Genomic DNA, 20483 nt, shown 5'->3' with positions numbered 1-20483 from the left:
AAAGAAATAACTACATAGTAGTAGTACCCGGACACTCAGCAGGCCTTGCAAATAACTACAAGCCTTATCCAGTGACCGAGTCCCGATATTTGACAATTGCGCACCTGGTGTTCCATGGGTATGGTCGAACGTCAGCGCTGTAGCTCAGGCAACTATTACTGTAAGTGGACGCATGCACTGGCCTCTGAGTAGCGGGTTGGCGGGCTTGAGAAGGCTCCTGCCTTCCACGGTTGGGTGCTTTCAAGTATTAACCGTTGCAATGCCTCGCACAATACTGAGTCTGGTTAGAATGTCCAGTGCCAAGCGTCTAGTGCCCAAATGCCCAAGGGCTCAGCATTGAAGCGCTCAATGCACTATATGGGCGATGGTAACCACGCAAAGTTTGGGTACCTAGAGTCCGGTACAAACCTCCTCGCGGTGGGTACCTTGCTTTGGCCGGCTGCGGGGCCGCGCGCCAGGTACCCCTCCACCCGCCTATTGTATTCGCTCGCACCCACCCAGCACATGGAAATTAGTTACTCGCTGGAGTACATGCCTCACACAAACACGTCAACTGCCACAGCCAATAAATATCTCCTCAGCTTTCAATATTACCCGACTGACCTGCGGCCGCATCTCTGTCGACATCGTCCGATATACCCGCGTTTTTTTTATGAGCGATACCGCTGCCAGCGACTTTATAAAAAAGGGAAAAAGCTAGACTGTGTACTCCTTGCCAGACGCTGAGGCAAGCACCAAGTCAGGGATCAGCGGATGCGTCACGACTCCTCACTCTCCTCTTGCGCATCTATCCATTACTACGCCCGTATACTCGACTTTGACCGAGCCGCGACTTGAAACCAAAGCAAGAACGCCTTCTCCAATTTCCAAAGGTGGCAGGGGTCGCCATAGGTTCAGCAAACCCTGTAAAAACAGCCAGTCAGCTTGTCAAGCCGAGATATGAAGGACCACGCCGACCACAGTTGCGACAACGCTCCATGCTGATGAGATCTGAGCGATTGCTGGCCTGCGCTTGCGGAGACTCAGGCATCTGTTGCGAGAAGCGCATCCATGGCCGCAAACGCCAACCCTAGGCATAGTATGCCTGCGGGAGGCTATCATGCCAGAAATGGAGCCTCGTCCGGTCCTCCTCGACCCTCAGCCGCTCCCTTTCCACACATTGACGATCTCGTCTCCATTCCGAAAGATATTAATACGAATCAGTCTATAAGGAAGCTTTTGGAGCAGGCAGAAAGCTCTTTTCGGCAATCCGAGTTGCATCGTGATTTCAACCGCCCTGCCATTGCTTTGAAGGACTATGTCAGGGCATTCGTCATCGCCGTGGAAGTTATCCGGAGACACCAAGATTATCCTGCCATGGCGTCGAAACAGGGAGACGCTTCTCTACCACACAAATCACTTTTATCCAAAATAAATCGCCAAAGTGAAATATACAACCAGATCAAGCAAGACATCATTGCCGATAACCGAAGGACTGGCGTCCGGCCTACGGTTGAGAGTTCGCCTGTACTCACCACGGTCAACGGACTGTCAAATGCTCCTCTGCCAGTTACAGGCAATACTGGAGTCCGGCCGCTTCAACAGGAAGAGGAACGACAGCCGCAGCAGAAGCTACAGAAGCTGCCAAACGGACGTGTACCTCACTTGCCGAATGGTGGCCCCCCTGCCAAGTCAAAGCCAGCTGTTAACCCAAAGCCTGCGGCTCTCCATGGCAACGCCATTCCTCCTCGACATCATCGTACCAATTCCGCAAATAATATGAAAATGGATTTAGCCGCTCGATTTGCCAATTTGAGAGGACCGCAGCCATCACCTGGACAAGATCCTCGAATTAAGACATATCCAATCATTCCTCAGAGGCCAGCCGGTCCAAGACAAATGCCGCCGTCCCTCCCAAAGGTGAATACTAATGCGAATTATGACACCGCTTTACCCAAGCCCCCAGATGCTATATATAGCCCGGTTCGAGGTAGCGTTTCTGGAGAGGCGGCACGGTTGCCCACAAGTACGCCCAGAGGACTCTTCAGCCGAAAAGGTTCGTCCACGTCAATATCGGGAACTCCCAGCGCGAATCAACCGCGGCAGAGCGACGAATACTTTCCTCTTGTTCCACCCAGTGCTCCAAAGGCATCTGACGTGACAGAGAAGGTGCTCAAAATCCCCGAGGGCAATACCATCACCCCTAGGGAGCTCATCACGGTCAGAGAAGCCAAGGCATCTATTCTCTACATCGATGTGCGGCCCCGTGAGGATTTTGATGAAGGACATATTATGGCCGTATCGATTATTTGCATCGAACCAAGCATTTTGGAACGAGGAGATGTGACATGCAACGATATCTCGGAAGCTCTGGTTCTATCTCCCCCCACAGAGCTTTCGCTCTTCGAGAAGCGCCAGTCATACGACTTGGTGGTCTTGTACGACCAAGATTCGGAATCCTTTCCTAAATCTGACAAAGACCCGCGGGACATTGCTCTCTGGTCATTAAACCGTGCCTTAGTTGAGCTGAGCTACGATAAGGAGCTAAGGAACCGGCCCAAGCTCCTCAAAGGTGGGATAAATGCGTGGACTGACCTCTATGGAGCTGGCTCCCTACGATCTACTCCGACTCCGACTGCGGATGCCAAGGCGCATCCTAGAACTAGCAAACGCCACCCACTCATTCAACGAAAAAATTCCAAATATGTTTTTAATCCGCTACCTGAAAAAGACGTAGAGACGTTCCGAAAGGGTCTTGAAAAGGATGCGGCACCGCCATCTTTCCCCCGCACCAGAGACGAGTTTCTGAGGTTCCCTCCGGTGTCACCAGAACAGCAATCCATGTCATCTGGAATTTCTGCCGAACAGCGATACAAACATGACTTTGCAACGGGATTCGGCTCCCCTGTACATATGCTCAGCCCCCCAACTCGACCCCAAGCCGCAGTACAACGCCCCAGCCATATCAGCCTGTCCGAAGACGGCGAGGATGACCATGAAATTACAGAGCAAATACCTGCCATACCTGCAAAAGTGCACACAGGGCTCAATAATCCAGGCAACTGGTGTTATGCAAACAGCATAATACAATCCCTGCTTGCATCTCCTAGCTTTGGGAGAGAAATTGCTGACTCAGAATGGGCAAGGCGGTATAAGAACCAAGTGCCCCGTAAATTTGGTGAAAAGATGGATCAACCACAGCTTATGATTCAAATGCTGTCAAATATCTTCTACTGGATGAGTTCCGGCAAGTTCCAGACTATGAAGGCTCAAATGCTCATGGTAAGTCCGTCATCAGCTATATACGACAGCACAAGAAGGGGGGTTATGTGCTAACGTAATGTGAAAAATTAGGATTATTCCCGACACCTGTGCGCCACCGGTGATCCCAAGACGAAGTTTGGTGGAAAAGACCAACAAGATGCGCAGGAATTCATGTCCTTCTTAATGGATCAGCTTCACGATGAGACCAATCTTCGACGGGGCCAGCAAGGCACGGTTGACCAACCCAATGTTCAGGGTATGCAGCTGGTTCAAGCGGCAGAACGATACTGGGAAAACCATAAACGATTGAACGACTCCATTGTGGATCAGTATTGGCGCGGGCTTCAGTTGTCCACAGTTCAATGCCATCACTGTGCCACTCGGACTTACACGTTCTCGCAGTTTGAGTCGCTTGGCGTCAATGTGTCTGGCGACCGGAACATGACTCTGTCAGAAGTTTTGCGGCAGGCCAACACTGGCGACGAAATCGATGATTTTAGGTGCAACTGTTGTGCAACTTCAAGGCCAGCCAAGATTTCAGAGTCTCTAGCACGAATGCCGCCCCTTCTTTGTGTTAGTTTCCGCCGTTTCCAAGTCAATGGAAGAGGTGTCGTCAAGTCTACCGCGGAGGTTACTTGGGATTTCAATGATTTCGACTTTACACCGTACTTTCTTAACTCGGCTGAAGACTGGCAAGGCGCCTCCACACACGATAGAGCCTTCTGTGGCCCTTTCCGGTATCAATGCTATGCAGTCATTGTTCATTCTGGACGAAGTATAGACAGTGGGCATTACTACGCTTATGTGCGTGATTCAAGCACCCACGACCCGTATGCCTGGTATTGCTGTAACGACAGCGTCGTGACCAAAGTTCGCATTGGCAGTCGGGAACCTGCGGACATACAGAACACGGTCTTCAAATCTGGGTCGGATGCAGTCCCGTACCTTGCGTTCTTCAGGAGGAAGAGCGAATGAGGAGGTCGTAATGTATCACGAGAGACTATCCTAGAGGATCCATTTCTTTTTTTCTTTTTGAGACATTATGGTACCATGTTTCTGTTAGGTCCCTTGATTTTTTTTTTTTTTTGTTGGAATGCATGATGGCAAGGATGGAATGGATGGAATGGATTGAGCGATGTGATTTATTCTGCTTCATTTTTGTCTGTTTAGCGGAGTTAATCCAGCATTTGCACATATTTTTGTTTCTTTTTTGCAAAGCTGTATGATGATGACCATTATTTCTCACAGGCTGGCGCGGCATTGGGAAGCGTTACGCATGTACGACAGCCAATCTCTCTTCGTTGGGCGATTTACTATTGGGCATTTTTCACGGGGAATACTGTACATATACATGGCAACATGGCATTTCCAATTTTCCAATTTCAACCACGTCTTTCAATCCGCGTTTCTATGTGTGCCTACCCTCGGCCCGTGACTCCAAAACACACCCTACAGCAATTTCACAGGAAACTCCAGGAAGCATACGCAAGGCGAAGGGACCTCCCTAAATCATAGGGTGATATGGGGCCTGAAACAGCCGCAACGAATGTGCGTAGAAGGCGCCTCTCGGTTCAGGAGCGCGGGTTTAGAAACGACAAACGCGAAGGACTAAAAAGGAACAAGGTCATTGACGTCAACGCACGGGGAAAAAAGGCATGGCACCTCTCCGAGGTATGCGGACGTGTCGTCCCGTTCACTTGTCAGTCCCTTCCACAAATGCTGGCATGAAGCCAAGACTCGCAGCAGGAACCCTCAAAGGGATTTTCCCGCCCAATATAACAACATGCTTCACGTATGAGGCACAGACACCAAGCATTATGAAAGGGTAAGTTGTCGCCAGGTTATCATAACTACTACATTGTTCGATGTACCCTTGATCCAACGCCACGAGTTGCATACATTACAGACCGGAGAGTATAGCTAACACAAAAATTGCAAGGAAAAAGACAAAATACCGTGGTATATGAAAGTACGCAGATGAAAAGCGGTCTCGCGACGGATCGTATTATAACACGCATCCTGATTCTGCAGGCTCACACATCCCTCCGCATCACACACACTCTCTGTCTCTCGTGTATCATGGTCCGCTACTTGGCAAAATCTTCCTTCCCTTTTCTATATCGTCGCATAACATGTTTAGGCGTTTTTCAAACACTCCTCGATTTCCTTCTTGAACCGGTCGCGGATGACTCTTCGGTTGAGCTTCTGGGTAGCAGTGACCAGACCCTGCAAGTATATTAATACAAAAGCTCTTCCAGGTTCGTTCTTGGACATCAACTTACACTTGGCGGAGTCCACTCTTCATCAGTGACAACAACGCCGGAGACTATCTCCATCGAGGATAGGCCGGAACGTCTGCCAACAGTCTGAAGGTCTTTGAGAACAGCGTCACGGACCTTAGAGTTAGTGTGCATGTCATGCTCGTCAACACCGAGTTCCTTAGCCTTGTCGACCAGAATCTTCTCGTTAGGCATGATGACGGCGATGGGTCGGGAGTGCTCAGCGTCGGCATGGACCATGATGTTACTGACAGTCTGGGCTCCGCGGTAGATTGACTCAACCTTTTCCAATGCAATATACTCACCGCCCTGCATCTTAACCAAGTTCTTCACCCGATCAATGACCCGCAAGTGGCCGTGGGCATCAAACTCGCCAATATCACCAGTCTTGAACCAACCATCTGGCGTAAGTGCCTTCGCAGTTTCTTCAGGGTTGTTGTAGTATTGCTTCAAGATGGGCAGTCCTTTCATCAAAATCTCGCCCTGTGGAACCTTGACATCGTCGGTGAAATACCCAAGCTCAGGCACGGAGAGAAGCTTAACGTCGATAGCCGCAGAGATAGGGCCAATTGAGTTGGGTGAAAATTCGAGTGGGCAGCCCAAGGCACCGTTGGCACAGGTCTCGGTCAGACCATACCCGACCAACATGGGAGCGAGGACCAGAGATAGGAACTGCTTCGTGTTATCGGAAATACCGCTGGCACCGTTCATGGTGAACCGAAGACGGCCACCTGTAAGCTCTCGAACTTTGCCAAAGACAATGCCGTCAAAAAGGCTTGCAAGGGGCAGCTTGTTTCTAGACATGAAAGATTTGTAGCCATAGGCTCCCCAAAAGAGGTTTCTCAAGAGCGGACTCGAGGAGTCGAGCTTATTCATAACGCCCTTCTTTACAGTCTCCCAGACTTGGGGGACGCCGACCAAAGCCGTTGGGCGGAACTCGCGCATGTCGCCAGCGCAATTCTTGACAGAAACATCGGAAAGCGTACGGGGATTTCCGTAACCCAAAGTACCTCCAATGAACAGTACCAAGTTCTCGAGAACCATTTCAAAAATGTGAGCCAGTGGCAAGTAAGCCAGGACAAACTCCTTGTCGCTGACGCACTCATCGACACAGGTGAGCTCCCCAGTAACTACACAAACGGCACATTAGTCCTCCATTACGCTCCCTTCCTCCCTCTCCCTCGAGGCTCCAAGCACCAATAAAGGGGTTGCGGTTGTAGCTACTTACCAGCAGCAATGACGGCCTCGTGACTGAGACATGCACCCTTGGGCAGGCCAGTGGACCCAGAAGTGTACATGATGCAGTAGAGATCCTGGGGCTTGGGGGGAACAGGATCAACCATGTTCTCCTCGCCAAGCTTGCGCACCTCCTCAAAAGTCAAGACCTTGAGATCGGGATTGTTCTTCTTGAACTCCTCGACCTCGCCCCCGGTAGCAAAAATGCAATCCTCGTTGATAATAACAGTCTTCACGCTCGACTTCTTGATGGGGTTGACAGCCGTCTTCAGCAGGTGCGGGTCGACAAACATGGCAGTGGCATCAGTCTGAACAAGTGAGTGCTCAACACCGCTCTCGCCGAGGGTGTCATACGCAGTGACAATGGAGATGGACTGTGACGCGCAGGCGTGAGACATGGAAATCCACGGCAAGCTAATTCAAAATTCAGTCAGCGGCGGTCGCTGGGCGCATAGGCCAGGGCGAGAATTCTCTTGGGGGTGGATTAATACCTAGTGGTAGCGAACAAGTGAAGCTTGTCCTCAGAGGTCAAGCCCAGCTTGCGAAGTCCAGAGCCAAGCTGGAGGATTCGGGTCTCATACTCCCTGTAGGTCAGGAAGCTGTAGCCAGAGAGCTCAAAAAACTGCCACTCCTTGTCGACTTCCCGAAGCTCGCCGTCCACATTCTTCTTGATCTTCTTTGTCTCCTTGTGAAGCTTGATAAGCTTGCGATAGCCCAGTGCCTGGTGGTTGGGATAGACACGAGCGCTGCGGCGCACAATGTCGAAGACGTTGTGGACGTCGTCGGCGGGACGGGAGAGAAGGCCGTTTTTGGCTCGAGGATGGCGCCGAGGAATTGTTTCGCCCGGGACTTTTGGGTAGTCGGGAGCTTCGATGGTATACGGTGGCTTATGCACCGAGTGCAAGGGCATAATGCCCGTGGTGTAGTCGGTCATGATGCTGTTGGGGCGCGGGGGGGGGACGCGAAGAGAAGGGATCGGTTGGGGGGAGAGGAGCCAGGAGCTGATCAAAGGGAAGTGGAGGAGATGGCAAAGACACGGCGCAGGCAGCAGGAGGAGACACTGTCCAGCAACGGGGGATGCGAATTCCAAAATACAGCAAGCCAAGAGGCGACAAGAGGGGAGCAGAGGAGGAGTTTAGGACGGGACATGGACAGGCTTAAGGACCGGAGCAGGAGGTTGGCTCGTTGTCCCGGCCACAGCTTGACAGCCACTTCTTGCTCGAGGGCACTTGAGAACTTGAGCGTACAATGACGCCGCCTGCAGGCCAAGTTTGGGTACGGGGCCTCCTGGGCTGGGCAAGGGGGGGCAGGGAGGTACCGGACCGGGTACCAGAGACCTGCCAAGGCACGTGTGGAGGCGCCAGATTGCCGTACTGGAGAGGTATCTGGGGCGGGGCGCTGGAGGGGTCTAGCTGGAGCAGTACCTACTAGGTACTTAAGTAAACAGAGCTGGCAGGTTACCCGCGGCCAAAGGAGGCCCGAGATGTGATTTGCGGGGATACCTGGGTCGGTACGCTGGGCCAGCTCCCAAAGGACATGCTCGGCCCTCAAGTACAGCGCCTACGGACGGCGATGATGCTTATTGTTTTTCATCTCGCACGCCAGTTGACCTCATCAGGTGCTTTGCGCCCGCTGTATAGTAGGCACACTTTGTAACTACACAGCAGCAAAAAACATGTGGATGGGGATCTTGCCAAGCTAAAGGCAGTCAGTCGTCTGGGGTCGCCTTGGGGCGGCGGCAGCCTCGATTATTGGTGCCCAGCCCCGTTCACAGGTGCTGAAAGCACCTAGGTACGCGAGTGGCGTTCCGAGGCTCAGAATTGCACTCGAGGACGGCAACATTTGAAGTTTCCAAGAGGGACAGAAATATCCAACAGCTCAACGTGACACACCTCATTTGCCCCATTTGAGCACCAGGAAGCACTGACGTCCCTCCAGATGTCGACGCTCCCGGTCGCTCCGGCAGGACGCCTTCTGTTGCATGTATGGCCAGTTGCTATCGCTTGCCCACGTACGGAGTACTCCCATCTCTCATTTCTCTCTTCCCCACACACAGCAAGGACCATTGCTAATCGGTGGCTCGGCTCTTCGACGCAGTTCAAGCTTCGTCCGGACCTCCAGGCTGTCATCCCGAGGCAAGTGTCCAACTCCAGCAGTCCAAGTCGCTGAAGCCGGCCAGTAAGTCGCCGCATCTAGGCCAACCGAGGCTGACGATACACGACCGTCACAGAGGTTACCTTACCCTCCTACGCTGTCTTCTCCAAGTCACTGTAACGGGATCTGGCGACATGGCCAAGCAAAATCAATCAATCACTCGAGTCGGCCTGGCCATCGTCCAGGATCCCAGGATCCCAGGGTCCCAGGACCACCACGGCAGAACACCCTTTTCTGCACAATCAGAGCTCCGCAATTATCTTGTACAGGTCCACCCATCAGCCATGACATCTTGAAAGGCTCGCAACCCCTGCTGGCATATGGAGCAGAATGAAGGCCGTGCGTAGCCATTGGCCTCCAACATCTGGATCCATCCCAACGCCACACCATGTCTTCCCCTCCTCAACAAAACCAAAAGAAGGCGAACCGGACTATCAAGTTGACTCGGCCGCCTACTTCCTCACGTACAATATTCATGACTGTGAAGGAAACACGTCACACCTCCCAGAAAGCAAGCATCAGTGTCGGGCAGCTTTCCGAAGCATTATCACCTATTGGCCCTCAACAGATGCCTCCTGGAGCGGGAGCTCGGCTGGGACCCCCTGGCGTAAACAAGCCATGGCAAGCGTGGGACACAACCTAAGGCTGGCTGCATTTCCAACTCGGTATATTCTACATTTCACTGCACGGAAGGCATGCGATGCCCCAAGCTTGTGCTTCCTTTGATTCAGGGTCAACCAGCGACATGCTTGCCCGCCAACAGTCGAATATTGAGACTAGGTTGCCACGGTCTTGGCAACTTCTGCCTCGTGACCAAATACTACTCAGGGCTGAGTGCGTCAGGTAGTTGTGGCTGCGTGTCGTACTTCCCGGAGCATGCAGACAGGAAGCATCAGTTGCTTCGGTTCGTCCTTGGACTGTGACAGGGCACCATTGCCGTCACGATGAATATCAGTGTGATCGACCGGGCCTCCCACTGGCATCCTATCGAATGCGTACAGTAGACGATGAGTGATATTTCAGGCTAGGGTCTCCCCCTGCATCTCGCTTGAGATCGGACTGACTACCTAGACGAGGGTATGTCAAACTGACTAACTTAGTACATACTCCTCACGGACTAGTATACCGTGACAGAATTGTTAAATCAACCCTACTCTCCAGCAGCGAGCAAGTAAAAAGAACCGAAACTCTTTCCGTTCAGTTCGAGGAGCACGTGTAACAACTTAGCCGGCAACTCAGCTCAGCCAAACGGGTTCCTTTATTCAACACCTAACTTTTCGTGCCTCATTTGACCAAGTCGAAATTAAGACTTCGCATCCCCAATGCGGGATGGCTTCACGCAGAAACGTGGAACAGCCATGATAAGTCTGCATTGTTATCAGCTTGGCCACGGATTTTTTTTCTTCTTCACATGTTTTGCGGAGATGCCGGTGCAAGCTGTGAATCGCCTCGCTCCGGTCAAAAAGAATTCGAATCTGAGCTTTAGCCTTGTTATTGTGGAGAGATGCATCAGGGGCACCCGGCCGATACCATGACAGCTTCGCGCAACCGCGGTGACACACAGAAATGATTTTGCGGCCCGTATCTGGTGGGGATTCTGGCCCGTTGTTCCATCTTTCTCGGTCGGCATGTCGCCATGGCGGGCCTTTGTATCAATTTGGACTTATGCTCCGTTAAGTCAAACCTAGCGATGCAGGACTGGAATTGCCTACAGCCAAATGAGTTTGAGCTAGGAGGACCCTGTGATGGCCCAGAAACGGAGACTAAAAATAACCCAGATCAACCTCGGACGGCCCGCGAGATATCTTGCTTCATCTTGAACAAGTGATGTTGGCCAACAACTCTTCGTTGTAATACGTATATAGTCGTCGAACGCTCAGCTTGCCAGGATCGAGGACAATTGGGCAAGGAACCAAGCCTACATTCGATTATAACCCAGACTCTTGTTGCATGCTGTGACTTCTCGAAACATTCCATCCAAGTTTTCAACCAGCATCGTATCGTTGTCATTACTCGTGACCTATTTGCAACTAGAGCCTTGCTGCCGCATAACTACCACATGGAGGTTGCATACGAGACTCACACATGTAATTGTTTCTTTTTCTTATGACGGCGAAGTGTGAGACTTGGATGCCCCGGAATGCCGCCTGATGGCATGGTTTTTGTGATGGCTCAGCCGTTCTCCCTGCGTTATTTGGAGACCGGATATATGTAAAGCATTTCGAACCGAAGTCATGTACCAGGCTTGCGTGGGAGTCACAATGCCCCCCTTCCTAGATAAAACACAGAAAAGATTCTGCGGCCTGGATCCGACACAAAACATATTCGTTCTTATTGAGCGGCAGGCTGTAGAGAATCATTTTCCTTTGCCGCACAATGGACCAGTTCGAATGCCATATACCCCTTAACGAGATGCCTGCTTATCCGAAAGAATACTAGTTAATCAAGTTTCTATTTTATTTTTTCGGCCCATCTAAGTGATCGTGCAAGCACTACATTATCAGGGCCTAGTGAGAGCAACATACTGTGCCTGGCCGTACCCAAGCCAAAGAAATGTAATTTACATGTTAAATACCATGCGTAAACGCATCACAATGCGTCAGAAGCTTATGGACTGGTGATTGATTGCGGCGCGCCCGTAATTATATCTCTGTCCTCAGCCACTACATGGAAGTAAAATATAACATGTGCCGGTAACTCACTTTGAAAACTGAAAATGGCCGCACATGACACATATGAACGAGGCCTATGCTCGTCGGCATTCCATGGGTCCTTTACACTCTCTCTTCGTCACTCTTTCAATAATAAGAGCCCTGTCACGGCTGTAAGTTGACGTCCGTGAATCGACACGACTACACGCAAGGCCTCGCTTGTGCTAAGCTCACGCTCACCGAAGCACTTGCTGACACCGGTCAAAGCAATCGAAAATCGCCGTGCGGCAGTCAGATATGATTAAATATCTCGGAAACTAATGAAGGTACTTTGGTAAATATTTAGGGAAAGTGCCGCACATGGAGTGCCTTGCTCGTTTTTACGCTCGTGAGGTGCACATGAGGAGATACGGGTATAGTCACCCAGAATATCGAGTGCGCAAGGCTAAAAACTACAGGGAAGTAGACTTTCCCTGGCATTGAACAATGGGAGTTGAGGCAGTGCGGAATCCCTAGATACGACACTGGTTTACAACGGGACACTTACAGAAGAGATGGAGCCATTGCTCGATTTCGCCGAACTTTTCAAAGGTTTCAAATTGGGCACATAAGCTCCGAGGGGACCGAGGTGTTTTATCTAACAATGTCCCTCCCTTTACATACAGGGTAGTTTCCCTGCCTACTATTTCGCAACAGGTTTCAGTATGTTTGGCCCAACAGACCGTGGGTGACTGAATTACAGAGCAATTCGCAGAGCATGGGCTTCAAGAATCACATTCTTGGTAAAGGCTATTCGTTGTTGGCATGTCCGTGAAGAGAGACAGCAAAGACTGTACGTAAACTCCAGAACCAGAAGCTACGATTTTGCTTAGTTGTGCGCCATAATCAGGAGGAATCCACGACTCAATCCAACTTGCTTTTTTTTCTTTCTTTTTTTTTTTAAAAAAAATTTAAGGACGAAATGTGTCGGACAGCTGTTTGATGTACGGCGTTTACAATCGATATTGCTGTTTCACGTCATTCATGAGGCGTCTCGAGGTGCTCAGCTGTGTGTGCTGAGTTCAAGACCTCGTGATCAAAGATGAACCAAGTTTCTCTCCGACAACGTAATCCAGAATAGAGTTGAATTGCGTACATTAGTAGAAGTTAAGCGACCTTCGGTCCGTTCTCATATGATGATACAGTCAATAGCGAGCTCCGAATACGGCCCGCGGTCTCTAGCAATAATGCTAGAGAGTCTTTCTTTGCTTGGAAAAGACGAGATGGTGGTTTCTGTGAAGAAAACCTCGGGTATTGCATTATTTCCAAATGACTACAGCAGTTTGTTGACACTGTTGAATGTCTCGAGTCAAAAGCTGCTTCGCCTCAGTTACGTTCTTGGAAGTATCCGAGTTAATAGGTGTCTGAAACCATTTTCAGCGAGGCGTGATGGAGATTTTTGCTCCAAAGGGACTTGGATATCTCCCACCGTCGAGTACGTGACAAGAGATACCCATCTGTTGGAACACTGCGAGAGACTGGTTGGAAAGTACCAAGGGTCTTGGTGGACGAACATGCTGGCTGGGAATGAGCCGTGTGAACTTTCTCAAAGTACCGACACAAAATGATGTAGTCACTTCTAATTCAATAACACCGTGGTGAGTTGCCTTTTAACAAATCACACGCATGACCCGAGTCAGTATCTAGGTTCTAGGACGGTGGAAGGCTTGTCAACAAGTCTTGCCTTGGCATCTAGCGTAGATGAATGTCTAATCAGGTAGGCTTACGCATTCCTGGAGAAAGCCGGTGGGCATTCAAACAGAAATACCTAAACGAATAGCCGGGTGTTTATGAATTGCCTCGCAATATATTAAAAAGACACCCTATACATCCTGACACGCATCGCGAAATACGGTCAAAGCCCATATACCAGCCCTCAAGGCACGAAAGACAATACAGGAGCTTCATTGCCTGAGCATCTGTCCCGAAGCGTCCTACAGAATATTCTTTGTTCCATGGTTGATTCTTCAAAGAGTTCGTGCATCTACATGTCTCACAGCACCACCCACGCACACATTCGGTGAATGACATGCAGGGCGAAACGTGTCAAAAGAACGAGTATGAACCATGACCCAACGGCCGGTCCGTTGGATCATATGCACCATGGAAATCGGCACTGGAATTCTGCCTTCCAAAAAATCGGCATGACACAATAATCCACCGCCACCAACACTGGTCGTCGAGGGTGGTCGGAGAGCGTTACGGCCAAGGAATCCTATCGTCTGCACGACACCGCATGACCGGACAAGCACAACTTCTGCCTATGTATTTTGAAATGCAACCGCCCAGATCTAACCTTGTGTGTCTTGGGGCCTCGCGCTCCCGACGCCCGAGTACCACGTAATACGACTGACTCCATGAAGAGAATTTCCACGCGTCAGAAGCTCACCAGCCTTGAGGCTTGAGCAACTCGTCCAAGAAGCAAAATCACCAGGCCATTCATCATAGTACTCTGGCACGGATCCCAATCTGGCGATGCCACATCTTGGTTCCATTTGTACCAACAAATGACCGGGCCAGTCGCAAAAGAAACAAGATCCGAACACAAGACGTCTGAAACCAGTGCTGCGGCCGTCCCGACGCCACACACTGCATCCAGTATCCTATTACGGATCATCTCTTTTCAGTGTCGGCCAGGACCCGTCATGACCACCCTTCGCGAAGGGTTCTTACACGATACCACACAGCCGGATGTTTCTCTCCCCGGGCATGTCACATCTTGGCCCGGCCCTGGGAGAAAAGCAGACGGCTTGTTTGCGTAGAGTGCCAATTGAGTCGCAGTTTTGTCAAGGATAGGCCCTGTTCAGGAATGACAAACTCGGACGTAGATGGCAACCCTTTCCGAGACGCTTCCCGAGGCCTCGGCTTGCTTACACCGCCATTGAGGCTTACGGCCCCGTTGGAGATGGTATTGTCGACCGGGAAGCCAATAAACGGGCGTCATGTCCGGTGGCTCTGAGAGATATACATCACCCGGCGTGGGTTCCGGTGCAGGAGGTCCCTTGAACGTGGACGAGCACAGGGCATTAAAAACGCCGGTGAAATGAATCAATTTTAATTCAACATGGTGTGTACATTTCAGTAGACACGCGGGCAATAAATCTACCCCGTCCGGCGATATTGTTGCATCATCCCTCGGCAAACGCAGCGTCCAACACCGTGTTGGCTATCACGCTACGGACCCGGAGGCGACTTGTGCTTGGAAAACCCATCATATAAATAAACCCAATGTTGAGCATATTGCCAGGGAATTCGTCACACTCCAACCGTTACAGAGTAGACGGGCCACATCCGTCTTGCTTAACAAGTGCAAACGGCATATCGCGGTCCATGTGCAACGCCCATCCCGCTGCTGAATCACAGAAGAGGTATAAAACCACTGGCATGCACGCCCATCAACGCATTCGTCCCACGTAGTACCAGAATTCAGGCGTCAGCCAAAGCAGCAACAAAGACACCATCCACCCCCTTTCCCAACCTCCGAGACCTTGGGCGCCCATCAGGCAAGATGGTTTACCAGAACCCGACATGTGCATGGCGTCTAAGCCGCCAGAGCAAACACCCGTAAAACCCGCATCTTTGATGAAACGGGAGGAAAAAAAAAGAATTTAGAAACAAAGGTCACCTTGCAGCAGCAGCTGCCCTGCCGGCAAATTGGAGTCTAATCTTTCCCCCCTGTCGACCATCCCGCGGTGGCGTCACAAACAGCCCATGGGCGAGATGAGCGAGACTTGTGATACAACAAACGTTGAATGGCGATGTTTGCACTCAAAATCCTTCCCCGAAAGAAATAATGGCGTGGGAATCGGCCTCCGCCGCCGTTTGTGCACGTGGGCACAAACGGCAACGTCAGCTCGACATGGCTTGACATTTGCTTGTACTCGCCGCCTCCCCCATCCTCATGCAGTGACGATTTCGACCGGATGCCCAAGAAAACGGGGAGAACGGACCTCCTCGACGGGGTCTTCTCGCAAAACAAGGAGCGGTGCGACCCTTTGGGTAGGCAAGCCACCCCCATGCCCGTCCGGCAAAGCCATCGCCGCGCCTCATGGTCGCATGACGTCCTTGGTAAGAGGGAGCAGCTCGGGCGCGGGACGCTGCCGTGATACAAGAGAAGATGGTGTTGTGTTCTATTCTGTACCGGCTGACTTGGCTAGTTTGGAAGTTGCCGTGCCGGCTGGTGGTTGTGCAACCGAGGGGATTGGAAGAAACTTGGCCAACTGCAGCCGAGTCCTTTGCTGATTGGGGACGGGTTTTTGGCAAAGCCGTGGCACATGGGGGGGAAGCACATGGTTTCTGTAGTTCCCAATTTGACGGCATCATTGGGCGGCGCGTTGAAATTGGATCCTTCGCCCAAACAGAAAGACAACGTCGCGACGAGTTGATGGGACGGTTGATGCTGGAAACTGCGGCGCCGACTCCTCGGCAAACAAAGGGGGGCCTTCACAATATAGGAGTTGCCGTCCAAGGCAAAAGGCTGAGCCAGTTGCAAAGTGCCAACTTTAATACCTTGGTATTTCAGAGTAAAAGTCTTGTCACCACGGGAGAGAATACAAATATTGGCCCAGAATAGACCTCGAATAGCGCTATGCTTACTCTGATCAACAAAGGGGAGTAAGTTGATGACCAAGAATTGCTTAAGCACATGGAAAGGGCTCATTCCATGCACCTCTCCCACGACCCTGCGCCCGTCATCTCGGATCTAATGTCTGCGATATCAATCCGACAAAACTACTGGATCGCCTTATACGAGTTCGTCGCACAGAACACAGACAAGTGGCATCTGTGGAAGCACGAAGTGGCCAGTCACGCTGGATGGAAAACTGTCACAATCTCTCAATACTTGAAGAAAACGGTGGACCGTATTCTGAACATTTGTTACTTTTCTCCGCCCTCCTTTTTTTTAAAAAAAAAAAAAAATGTGACGATATTAAATCAATGAATTTTTGTTTATTGTTCTAATATTATGCATATATTTTTGGTAATTCTCATTACCGGATTTGATTCACCCGTCTTGTCACGTCAATCATACAAAGCGCTCAACGCCACACCCTGGCGTTCCGGCCGTACAAATCACATTCAGCCCGTGAACCGGCTTAGATACGTAGTCGTCACCCGCGGAATGAGGTCCATCCGAGTACGGGCCGTGATCAGACAAAACAACATGACCATCCAGCATGTTTACCAAAGGTCGGACCCTGGGCTGATTGATAGCACGGCAAACCTTGGTGATTTGTGGCTCGAAAGGCTCACGCGTGGGTTTCAAGACAACTTTCTACTGGATGGTGACTGTTGAACAAGACTCGGGAGACATAGGAAACTACAACCAAGGCCAAGCCACTCATCGTCGTCTCGGCCAACTTGCGACCCCCGGAGCGACCTGAATTGAGTGTGATAGCAGGAGGGCTAATCAGGGATATGTGATTGACAGGGTCCATGGTGTCATAAAGGGTGTACGGGAGTAGGCAAACATCGGCTCAGCCGCACCACAGTCGTGTCTCCTCTTCAAGGCTTTTCAACTCCCACGCGGCAATAAATCCCAGTAGTACTCCGGACAGTCGGACACCATTGCGTCGGAAATGACATTTGAAGCCCAAATACGCCCCATCTCCATCTGCCAATGTCAACCTTGGCGGCTGTAATTCTCACCATGACGACATCAAGACTCAAGAGCTGGTATTTGCGCGGCCAGCGCGGGGTCGTCGGCAACTTACCACTAATGTAGCTGTTTTACTTTTCAGTATTGTTTCAATTTTTTTAAAAAAAAAGAAAAAGAAATGAAGAGGTTTCCCTGGAACACGTCAGTTTGGGCATCTATTAACAGGAACCAAACCTTGGCTCCCACGCCCTTCCCAACTGCGTGCCGAACTGACACATGCGTATTGCCTCGCAAATAGTACTGTGGGAGACACAACAGACGAGAATGTCCACCCCCGGATTTACACCAGCCAGCGAAGCCTTTCACCGCCGGGTTTGTCGGGTTTGGATGGAAACGAAACAAGAGACGCTAACGATGTTGTTTCGCGGCTCTCTACCGCGTAAGCACATGGCAACTTGCACGTCCAGATGGAGAGCTTCCCCCGACCGCCACATCGAGGGTCCGCGGCTTGCGAGTTGGGGGTCAATGGCTACGGTGCCTTTGCTGCGTGAAAGTCGGTTGGTTGAGAAAATGGATGGAGGAGTATCCGGCTCGGGACCTCACCCTTCCATGTAGTACTCCTGACCTCCCGGGGCCTCATGCCCCGTGCTTGTACATGATGAGAATCCGCCTGTCGATTGATGTCGAGTCTTCTTGAGGGACGTTGCGCAAGGACGCATCCCACGCACGCCAGCGGATGATAAAACGTGTTCTGGCGCAAGCCACTGAAGGCATCCGGCGTGCATACACCTCGTCGCTAGGCAAGGAATGGGGGCCAAGGAGCAGGTGCGAAAATAGCTGCGTTTACCTACAGCCCTGAGCATCTACACGGATGCTTTCCAGGATGGATTAATTGTCATGTTAGGTGGTTGGCGGCATGGCTGTCGGGGATTGCCATCATTCTCACCCACCAACCATGTATTTGCCATATGCATCTCCGCCACCCCGTCCTACCACGCGCATTTCTGCATCTTACTTAACGGCGCAAATCGCCCCCAACCCTAAATCCATCATCTGATGTTGTCCCGGCCGCAAATCCACTCGGTGAGGAGTCTGAGTAAGGCGACAAACCGCTCACCACGCATTCGCAAAGGAAGGCAGATGCGGGAGGGGTGTTTCGCAATGAAGTCGGCTTTCTTTAGTTCGAAATGCAATTGATCCAATCCCCAGAGAGGGCGACATTTGCTTTTGGTACATTTCGAAACGTGTTGATGACGGGGACAAACACTGGCCAGGTGACTCGCCTCGGAACGGACTGCCATATCACGATGATAGCCATCGCATCACTCTTCGGTTCAATGGTATGATACTGTTATTGGTGATAGCTGCTTATCTTTGATTGACAACTGGTAGGCGTAAAGTCTCAATCATCATCTGTCACCAAAGCAATCAGCTGGGCCTAGAGATAATGAATTACGGATGTCCTTTCAGTGTAATGCAGTCAAGATGTTTCACCGTGAAACTAATACAAGAGGCATGGGTAGGTTGTATAACGGACGCTGCGTATTGCCACACTACCGTGGTTCCCATTGAAGCTCCGTGGATTCTAAGGAAGGAGATTAGTTACTCCCCTCAAACAATGCTTTTTGCCAATGTCATCAAAATCCGCATGTTTGTGGAAGATGCAACTGGTCTTGTTATAGGTTCGGGGCGGTCACCTACCAACCTCATTGGATTAAGGTCATCGCTGTTATGGTGAAGCAGTGGCTGACTCATTACGCATGAATTTATTATTAGAGATGTTTCCGTGACTCCAGAACTGAGCTTCAAAGCAAACCGTCGGCATACGACGGCAGGAAAGAGCGAGGGCTTATACTGCAATGATGGAAATATATTCCAAGAAATTGGGGTACAAACTCGGTCTCAGTACCACCACGTATGCAGTAGGTGTTTCCCGTAAGGCCACAGACAAGTCTTAGGTCTACTCGTTAATACTTTCATAACCAAAATCAAGAATGACGCTGCCTTTGTATGCCAGATGACACGTTTGGGCCATCTTGAAGGACAGGCCTGCCATGTTCGATTGACAGGTTTGATTCGAGTTGTCGAGACCAGGCAGTATAGTACGGTTATTTTTCATTCTGTAACTTGGTGCCGTCAGTCAATCCGTCAATCAGGGGGGGGGGGGGGTTCGATTTCCTTTCGATCAAAGTTGAGTATGCACATTCTTCCCAAGCTTCAGAATTGCAGGTTCAGTCACTGGCGTCAGAACCTGACACCTGCGGGTGACTTCAGTCGAGTCTCTTTGTACTAGCACCAAATTGATAGCTTCGTTTTATACAGGACTAGGTAGAGCTCTAGGACTGAGGGCATGGTGGTCAGGGGCCATAGTTCCCCCTTGCTGATTAGGGACATGCTACATTTGGCGCACAGCTGAATGACTGGCTCCAATCCTGGGCCTCCAGCAGATATTGCAAGGCAAGTTCTATCAAGTCGAAGCTGACGATGAATACCTTGGGCACGAGCCCTCCAGTTTGCATTCCCGGCCATATCCGCGACCAAGTGACCGCAACTGCCAAAGGCTGACATGGAGCTTCTGCGGCGACTCCGGGGCCTCATGGAAGCACCTGGGACAAGGACATGGTTACCGGCCCACGCAGGGAGCGCACCCCGAAGGGTCAACTGGTCATATACTTCCATGGGGCCCTCTGGTTGCGAACTGGATGGGTCTGGCTGATGCTTTTCGTGATCTCGTCCTCAGGGGCTGTACTTTTTGTGCATCTGGGCACTGCTTAGGAATCAGGATTGGACTCGTCCATGTAATGCTGGGGCCAGGGGTTTGTTCATACATGTGAATGAGGAATATTTGAGGAATACCAAGCTTTTTCCAAGAATGAGCATTCTGCAACTTACCAGGAGGATACATACAATGGACGCCCCTACCGTTTGCCCTGCATGATGACCAGAGTCGAGAGAATGCTGCTGCATCCTGGCGGATTTGTGGAGAGTGGGCTGTTGTAGTCCACAGGCAAGGCACATTGCTGTGTATCTTCACAGGTTGACGGCAGGTTCAAGATGCAAATGACCTTCTGCTGCGTGTGGATTGGAGACTTTGTGACACCTGCCCAGGTGAGAGAGAGAGCCGGCGTGTCCGTCACGCCAGAGCGGCGCTCATATATCACAAATGCTATGGGGTCAAATATGTGTCATGTTTCTGTTCAGCACGACATGCGTATTCGGCTGCTCCTTCCCATGGCTGGCCAGCGCCTGCAGTCTGGTGCCCGTCCAGCTCGTGTCTGCTGG

General features: G+C 51.0%; 3 protein-coding genes across 3 annotated transcripts; 1 reads left to right on the top strand and 2 right to left on the bottom strand.

The window, feature by feature from the left end:
• Window positions 1–801: 801 nt before the first annotated feature.
• Window positions 802–4633, top strand: DOA4_1 (ubiquitin-specific protease doa4). The gene is made up of 2 exons (XM_007810800.2): window positions 802–3261; window positions 3334–4633. Exons 1-2 carry the CDS (start codon window positions 1051–1053, stop codon window positions 4216–4218), a joined length of 3096 nt encoding a protein of 1031 aa, XP_007808991.2. The 5' UTR covers window positions 802–1050; the 3' UTR covers window positions 4219–4633.
• Window positions 4634–5067: 434 nt separating this feature from the next.
• FAA4_1 (long-chain fatty acid-CoA ligase) lies at window positions 5068–7958 on the bottom strand. Its single transcript, XM_007810801.2, has 4 exons — window positions 7250–7958; window positions 6751–7172; window positions 5526–6652; window positions 5068–5469 (listed from the first exon to the last, which is right to left on the bottom strand). The coding sequence occupies exons 1-4, from the start codon at window positions 7690–7692 to the stop codon at window positions 5380–5382; spliced, it is 2082 nt and encodes a 693-aa protein (XP_007808992.2). The 5' UTR covers window positions 7693–7958; the 3' UTR covers window positions 5068–5379.
• A 7305-nt stretch (window positions 7959–15263) lies between these two features.
• J3458_000553 (uncharacterized protein) lies at window positions 15264–15620 on the bottom strand (the record flags this gene model as incomplete). Its single annotated transcript, XM_066116205.1, has 1 exon — window positions 15264–15620. One exon carries the CDS (start codon window positions 15618–15620, stop codon window positions 15264–15266), a length of 357 nt encoding a protein of 118 aa, XP_065978087.1.
• Window positions 15621–20483: the final 4863 nt, after the last annotated feature.

Source organism: Metarhizium acridum (genome assembly GCF_019434415.1).
Source record: "Metarhizium acridum strain ARSEF 324 chromosome Unknown scaffold_1, whole genome shotgun sequence".
In the NCBI taxonomy this organism is placed as follows: Eukaryota; Fungi; Ascomycota; class Sordariomycetes; order Hypocreales; family Clavicipitaceae; genus Metarhizium; species Metarhizium acridum.
Note: the sequence above shows the minus strand (reverse complement) of the source record. Positions and strands in the feature narration are given on the sequence as shown.